The 8,470-nt window shown below is 44.8% G+C and overlaps 1 protein-coding gene across 3 annotated transcripts in view; it reads right to left on the bottom strand.

Annotated features, from left to right (window-relative positions):
- Positions 1 to 799: 799 nt before the first annotated feature.
- Positions 800 to 8,470, bottom strand: part of LARGE1 (LARGE xylosyl- and glucuronyltransferase 1) — a 559,679-nt gene continuing 552,008 nt past the window's right edge. For all 3 annotated transcript variants that reach the window (XM_032266924.1, XM_032266925.1, XM_032266923.1), the window contains 2 exons: positions 4,782 to 4,977; positions 800 to 2,314 (listed from right to left, as the gene is read on the bottom strand). In XM_032266924.1, the coding sequence (XP_032122815.1) occupies positions 2,117 to 2,314; positions 4,782 to 4,977 (394 nt within the window). In that variant the 3' untranslated portion in view covers positions 800 to 2,116. The remainder of the gene's footprint in view (positions 2,315 to 4,781; positions 4,978 to 8,470) is intronic.

The raw sequence follows: 8,470 nt of genomic DNA, 5'->3' as shown, positions 1-8,470 counted from the left end.
TGCCTCTGTGTCTGTGTATCCGTCTGCGTGTGTCTGCATGTACCGAGGGGCGAGAAAAAGTCAATGATGTGCTGCTGGCAAGTATTTAACAACTGGCTCCTGGGGATAGGGAGCGGGGATCACTGAAGGTGGAAACTGGGAAGACACATGCCCATAAAGGTCTTGTGAGCATGTCGAAGCTAGCCCAGCACACCACTCCACTGAAGAAACTGGACTTTGACATGTACTTTGAAATTTTTTTTTGTTCTGCTTCATATATGGATGTATGTATATATATATATATATATATATATATGCCACTTTTTATTTATAAATGCTATATATATGCTATATACATGTATTGTCTATATATATATACATATATTCATAAGCCTAGCTATATCTATGCAAAAATTAGTCCTAATTCTCGTATAAATTTCAGTGAAATGTTCACTTGAGCATGTAACACACTGAGTGATCTTACAAACCCAATTGCTATGGGTTCTCACATGACTGCCAGGCCCAAGGATGGGATGTTCCCTTCACAGTTGATTACTAGGGTTTACCCTCCTAGCCTACATCTGGTAGAAGACAACATCTGGCTCCAGTGTTGAGAAAGATGCTGAATGGAAAACAAGAAGACTGTTAGAGGACAGAGTGAGATCTAACTTCAGGCAAAAGGAAAAGAAAGGTTAAAGTTCAAATGATGAGGAAAAATGGAACGGGAGAACAGAAAGCATGAAGTTGCTGTTTATCGATTGCAATTTAGCTCTCATGTTGACGTGTGTCTCAGTGGCTTCTTGCAAGAGTGGGAGGGGAATGGGGAAGAAACAGTCTGTACTTTCATTTATTAAATGCAGCTTTCGCTGGTCACATTGCAACTCAATACAAACAGCCCAGCAGAGGGTAGGGCATTAACTCTTGTTCTCATCAGTGTAAACACAACATTAATATTGAAGATTAAAGAAAATGGGTAAAAAGTCCAGTGTCTCCTCAATCTGCGTGAAGGTGGTTGCCTACCCTTGGACAGGTCCCAAAGGGAGACTGAGGTTTGTCACCTCTTCCCATCCACAGTGAAGCAGGCAAGAACCAGAGGAACCCAATTACGTTCTTCTTGGAGGTTTCCAGATGGACACATGAATCTTCAGAACTGGGCTCGCATGAATTATTAAAGTTCTTCTAAAGGCCTGAGAGGTTCGTACCTTACGTGTGCATTGTAGTTCCTTCAAAGCCCTTTCCCATGAATCAGTCACTGCCAATAGAAAATGTGACCGGTGTAAAACAGTCAGCCCTCGTGATTCCGCAGTCCCCATCGTAGCCCCTGGATTCTGGAGAGCAGGGAATTCAAAGTCATGGGAGCCTCGGTGATCATCCTGAAGGAAGCTTCCCGTGTTTAAATATTGGCCGAGGACACTTGACCTGCTTCCTGGGCCACCGCTGACAGAGGCAGCTGATTTTCCTTTAGAGCATTAAAGGATCAGATCTTCTATTTTGGATTGCCAGCCCCCAAAATAAGCAAACAAAACCCCCAAGGGGGGAAAAAAAAAAAAAAAGAGTGACATTGAGGATAAGAAAACCAATCAACCCTACCTCCAGGACCCTCTGGCTACAATGTCCCCATTGGGTTTTTCCAAATGGTTGGTTCATATCATTGGTTTGCCCTCCATTTGAATGCCCAGCAACAGCGCAGGACAAAGGGGAACGTTTCCACTAAATAATGACAATTTTGCCTACATTCATCCCAGCACCCTGACTTCCCTTTCTCCCCAGTGATGATGGGAAGACTAATTATTAAAAAGCAACCAGAACATCCTAAAGCCCTGCCCTGATCTTCTGGCTCAGCAGTAAGATGTTAATCTTTTTACTCCTTCTCACCCTCTGATTTCCCATTCTTGAAGAGACTCATCTAGGTGGGCTGCATTATCTATCCTCTGGGAATGCAGCGTTGTGGGGCAGAGAGGGACTGGCTGGATCCTTGTCCAAGGTCTCTGTAGTGAGGGCAGCTTGGCTGGGCCAAAGAGGTAAATGAAAACAAACCAAAAAAGCATGGCTCAATTTTGAATTTGAAGGCTGGGCCCCGAACAGCGAGTGGCACTTCCCTGCAGCATGTCTCTCCCTAGTGGTGGGCTTCTTGGTGCTAGCTGTTGTTCTCGGCTGTGAGATATTTCAGGGCAGCAAAGCCATAGCGGCGGGACATGTCCTGCTGAAACTCTTCCTTGAGGGTTTTGAGACAGATGCGGTATTGCTTGTTGGAACGGAACTTAGTAATGTCGAAGCTGGGGGCATGAGGCATGTGGATCATGTAGGCGTTGGGCAGCACAATGAATTCATACTCCTGGAAGAAGACAAGAGCAGCATGAGAACCCGCCAGAGCCTGGGGTCATGCATGATGAAGGCCCAAGTGAATGACTGAATGGCTAGTGAATGCATGACCTGATAATGGCACCCACAAGCAGGTGGCACATGGACAGCACAAGAGCGTTGGAGTGGGACAATTCAGGGCTGTTTCCATGACCTTGGACCAGATAACTGGCTTCTCTGAGCCTTCATGTCCTCATCTATAAGGTGAAAGTAATAATGCCCTTGAAGGACGACCATGACAGTGAAGCCAATGACACATGAACAGTGCTGAGCCAAGCTCGTGGCCTAGAATAGGTTTTTGATAGATGTGAGCTCACACCCACATCGACACTCTAGGATGACACACGCCATGGAATATTCTCTTGCTCAATTAACTGACATCTGTTTATGACTCCTTATAGGATTTGATGCGATCTGACAGCCTCAACAGATGAGTGCAAGAGAGGGTACAAAAAAGGAATGAAAGGCAAGATGAAATAAAAACAAATGCTTCACTGGATCTAAGCTCACCAAGAACAAACCTCTCCCTGACACATCCTTATCACAGGTTACATTATCACCCAGTATTCTCAACTTGGCAGAATATAGCTTAATACTCAGGCCAAAAATAAAAGGCCTCTGAATAGCCAAAACAGGTGACCCAGATTTAGGGCATATCGCTTAGAGAACTCAGCACACTTTCACTCACATCTGTTTACTCTGATTTTGGACATATTGTCTGATAAGCTTTGGTTATCTAGTTTCCCAGTCCAGAGCAGATAAGAATAAACTCTGGAAAAATTGAGATGAGGAAAGTTGGCTGTTAATAGGTAGAGCAATATAACAGCAGCAAGAAAGGACAGTTGCTGGTGAGGAATGAGTGGGAAAAACCATAAAAAAAAATGCAAGATCTCCCAGAGCTGAATTGTCTGGGACATATTTAATGGAGGGACAAAGAGCCCCCCCAACTGCACTAGCCCCATGGGTTTGGCTGTTACTACCTGGCAGGTGTGCACTCATTATTTCCTTAAGGTACTGGAATGGGTAAGATTGTGTTTGGGACATGCGATTGGCAAAGAAAAGAAAACATGCAATGTATTTTCAAGAATTCTGTCAAAAGTGTCTAAAACAAAGTCCAGGTCTCATGGCCCAAGTGAGACCATGAGACCCAAGGGGTGAGGAAGAACAATGGTTTGAGATCAAGAGCCCTGAGGATCAGTATTACCACTGGTCCTTAAGCATGTCTTGTTCCCTCTTAGCTCTCTGCTTCCTTGTCTCCATGGATTCCTTCAGCTCTAGGATCAAGGCCATTCCCCCTCTGGAAAAATTAACTCTCTTTGAACCAGTTCACCTCACAGCACTGCTGGACACACGAACATTACATTCCTTTTCTTTCAAGCAGAAGCTGAAGCACACTGAACCTTGTTGTCTAGGAGTGGCACTGTGCCCAAAGTATTATAAAAAATATGGATACCGATGGCCTTGTTAAACATGGACATGAGTCTATAATCTTCTATCTACATCAGTGGTTCTCGGCCCTAGTGCTTCTCTATCACCTGGGACTGCTCTCAAACATACTGGAACCATTGGAATAAAAGTTCTCCTGGTGATATTCATGAACCGCCAGCACTCAGCATCCAACTTTAGCTTTTTCTGAATTGAAGATGCTCTTGTTGAAAATTATTTGCACTGTGCACCAGCAGGAGATGCCTTGGAGAAGAGCATACCAAAAAAAAAAAGAAAAAAAAAGAAAAAAGACTGGGGATGGAGGGACCCAGGAACTGTTCTTCTAATTTAACCACAGCAGCTTTGCTTTTGTTTGTTTAACAAAGGGGTTGAAACGTTACAGCATGTCTGGTCCATTTCATGTTTCCATAAATAAAGTTTTACTGAAACAGCCACATCCATTTGTTTAAAGAATGTCTCAGACTGAACTACAATGGCACAGTTGAGTAGTTTGAAAGGAGACCTGTAGGTCCCATAAAATCCAAAACACTATCTGGTCCTTTACAGAAAAAGTTTCCTGATCCTTGGTTTCACCTATTAGAATTCTGTAGATTTATTTTGAAGTAGGAACTCAGTAAGTCTCAAAGTCACCACTCTTTTAGTAAAGGGTGGTATAATTAGCTGCATCTTAACTCTAAGGATGCTTTGTGTCAGTTACGTGACTCAAAGACCAAGTAACGAATGGTCACTTTGTCTTCATCATTAGGTTGGGTGAGGATGAGGAGGTGAAATGGTTTGTCACAGGAAACTCATGTCTACCTGGGTCCTGACCAAGAACCCAATTCTCACCCAAGGGTTGAGGAAAGAGCAATGGCTTGGGATCAAGACCCCCAAAGATCAGTGCTACCACTGGTCCCTTAGCATATCTCTGCATTCTTGTCTCCAAGGATCCCTTAAGCTCTAATCTGGGCCTCTTCCCCTATCGACAGACCAGGTGGATACTCCGTTCTTCTCACCTGCACATCCAGTTCCATGATATGAGCCACTTTGTTCCAGCCAAAGCCTACAAACCTCCGGTCATACTCCGGGCAGTCACGTTTCACGACAACATACGGCTCAAAATCGGCCTCCCACTCGACCCGGTAAGGCGTGGTGGCGGTCCGCCACTTGGCGAAGTTTGTGGGTGCATGGCCTTTAGTCCAGACGTGGTACCTGAGACACATGGAGAAAAGCCGTTGGGTGGAGGGAAGGAAGCCAAGCTCTCCAAATGCAGCTGATGTGGAGAAGAGATATATACACTGATGCAGTCCTCAGGTGAGTTAAATTGTCTCTCTCCCAAAAGCTACACTGAAGTCCTAACCCCCAGTACCTGTGAATGGGACCAATTTGGAATCAGGGTCTTTGCAGATGTAATGAGGTTATGATGAGATCACAGTGGATTTGGGGTGGGCACTAATCCAATGATTGGAGTCCTTATAAGAAGGGGAAAATTTAGACACAGAGACACACAGCAAGAATACCATGTATAGATATTGGCAGAGATTGGAATGATAGATGCATCTATAAATCAAAGATTGCCAAACACCACCGGCGATCACCAGAAAGAGGCCTAAGACCTCAGGGAAAAAGCATGGACTTACCGACAGCTTGATATTGGACTTTGGCCTCCAAAATCGTCCGAGAACAAATTTCTATTGTGTTAAGCCATCCAGTTTGTAGTATTTTGTGGCAGCAGCTACCAGAAACCCTAATCCAGTCTGCTATCTGCTCACTTCACTAATGAGGAGATTCTCACTATGAAAAGGAACTCTTGGAGGGCTCCATGTCATTTCTCAGGAACCAAATGCAGGACAGCTTGTGTAGAGTTATTGCTGCCAGAGGCCCCTGTGGTAGGCAGGAGTATAAGACGGTCTCCCATGACCCTCACCCTGTATAGTGCTCTCCCCTTTGGGGCAGAACCTGTGAGTATGTATGTGATCGCTCTTGGGGTTATGTTACATTATATGGCAGAAGGGATTGTTGTGGATATAAATAAGGTTACTTAATTTACCTTGTGTGAAAATGGGAGATGACTGAATCATGTGACCCTTTAGACCTAGCTCTGGAAGAAAGCAAGCAGCTATGTTAGGAGCTGCCTATGGGGGCCATGTGGCAAATAACTAGACTCTAGGAGAGCAGTCCCTGGTCAAAAGCCAGCAGAAAAATGGGCCCTTAGGTCTACAAATGAAACGAATTCTGCCAACCACCAGTGATCTGGGAAGAGAAGAACTGAAGGTGTGCAGAGTCCTTGATTTCAGCCCAGTGAAATCCTGAGGAGAGAATCCAGTCATTCCATGCCCGGTTCTCTGATCTCTAGAGAGTGAGATCACAAATCTCTTTCAAGCTGCTATGTTTGTGGTGATTTGTTATACAGTAGTAAAACATGAATATAATCACATAACCACAATAAGCAGCAGCTAATATGAGTTAACCACTTACTGTTAAATAGTACTGGGACTATTTTAAATCTCTCTCTCTCTCTCTCTCTCTCTCTCTCTCTCACACACACACACACACACACACACACACACAAAAATTATTTTAAATTCTCATAACTTACCAAATGTCAAAGTACAAGCAGTAAGTGGTGGAGTTGCGATTCAAACCCAGGAAAGCCTCGTTCAAGGGCCAGGAGCCTCCTGAAGCACTATCTGGGTCACCTCTCTTACATGTCCCTGTCCCCCACACTTCCTGGCCTATTGAATGGGTATTCAACAATTGTGCACTAAGCTGAATTAGTTAATGAATGAGTTAACCTAACAACATGAGAGGCACCTGAGATGGGCCCATGGGATGGCAATACAGAGAGATGGCAGGAAGCTGGGTGTCTAGTGAAGGAGTAGACAGGGCCCAAGAGAAGGGTTAGGAACCCAAGAACTTAGCTGCAGGCAGAGAGGAAGTGGAAGTCCTGGGTTCCATCTCATCCTTTAGGCAGGCTCCCCAAAGCATGAGGGGTGCTAAGTGAGAGCAGGGAATGCAGATGCTTCCTTCTTTTGCTCTTCCACCACTGAGGCTGGACTCCCCCGCAAACCCTAAGGGAACTGGCCAGTGTGGCTGAACAGGCACTAGCCACAATAGGTGGGCTTTGATTAAGCTGTGCTGTTGGGTAAGATGGCCAGGCTGGGGTGGGGCAGGGACTTGAATTTCAGCTCTGTCAACACAGCAACTTCCATCAAAACCAAAGCCACTTAAATGGAAGAAAAATGAAAGGTGAAGCAATGCCATTTTAATGGAGTGTGGAAAAGGGATATTGTGAGGGATGTCAATCTTGGCTATGATCCAAAAATTAGGCCCAGAAGCAGTTGCTTTTCCATTTGTGAACTTGCTGATCAGGCAGTCTTGACACCTGATGCCTTTGACAGAACTGGACCAGCACAGCTGATGGAGGTTTAAAGCACAGCACAACGAAGCCATCAGGCCAGAGGTCAAATCCCACCTCTGCCACTTAGGAGCTGAAGACTTTGCAGAACACACTGCTTTAACTAGGCATTAATTTCCTTTTGTGTTAGCTGGGGAAAATAATACCTATCTGGTTGAACTGCCAAGGAGCTTAAATAAGAAAATGTACCAAGCCTGGCACAGTATCAGCATTTAAGAGGAAGTCAACAAATGCTACTTTAACAATGTGGTTAAAAACAATGGTTCTGGAGGCAGCCTGCCTGGGTTTGAATTCTGTCATTCAACAGGTATGGATCCATTAGCTACTTGGCACCTTTGTTTCATTCTCTTGGCAAAACAGACATAGCAATATCTATTTTCTAGATTTATGATGATTATGTGACTTAATTCACATACAGTACTCAGAGCAGTTTCTGATGTACAGTAATTCTTCAAAAAGAAGAGAGAGAAAATTCTCTTTTATTTCTCCCTGTTTCCCAGATACGATGTCAATTCCTAGTGGTCTTGCTCTCAGTGATACTGACAGCCATGCTATTGGTCATCCATCTTTAGAATCTTAACTCTTGGACAATTATAATGTTAAAATGAAGGAAAAAGAATGGGAGTGTAGGGACAGCTGGGTCAGTTCTATTCATCTGACTGAGGAGGCAGCTTTGATCAGTGCAGCCCGGACACTGACGGCCTGCTGACTGGCTGGGTAGCACAGGGTATAGTAATGTTAGAATTAACCCATTGTTAAAACAAGCCCCCAGCCTGTGAATGAGATGAGGAATCTATTGCCAGGCCAGTAGACAATGGACTTTGAGGCTTGCTGTCTGAGACAAGCAATGTCAGGTAGCCTCCTTCTCTGCTATAAAAGGGATGAGATGATGAGAGAAACTTCCTAGGTACACCTTACAGGATGCTACTGGGGAGAAGGCATTCAGGGCACTTTGCTTTGAGCAGTGTTTCTCAAACTTGACTATGGATTAGAATGATCTGAAAGACTGGTTCTAATTCCAGAGTTTCTGATGCAGGCGGTCTGGGTTAGGCTGGAGCCTCTGCATTTCTAACAAGTTCCTAAGTGATGCTGAAGCTACTGGTCCAGGGACCACATTCTAGAACCACTGCCCTGGAGGACTTGAAAAGGTACGGATGCTTTCTCATTCTGGGTGTGGTAGGGAGCAGGTGTCGGCTGCTCAGAGGCTTAAGAGTTCATTATTTGGGCCGGGCGCGGTGGCTCAAGCCTGTAATCCCAGCACTTTGGGAGGCCGAGGCGGGTGGATCA

This window comes from Sapajus apella, unplaced genomic scaffold, assembly GCF_009761245.1.
Source record: "Sapajus apella isolate SASKATOON/1434 unplaced genomic scaffold, GSC_monkey_1.0 scaffold162, whole genome shotgun sequence".
NCBI lineage: Eukaryota > Metazoa > Chordata > Mammalia > Primates > Cebidae > Sapajus > Sapajus apella.
The sequence above is the reverse complement of the archived record's forward strand: the minus strand, read 5'-3'. Positions and strand labels throughout refer to the sequence as shown.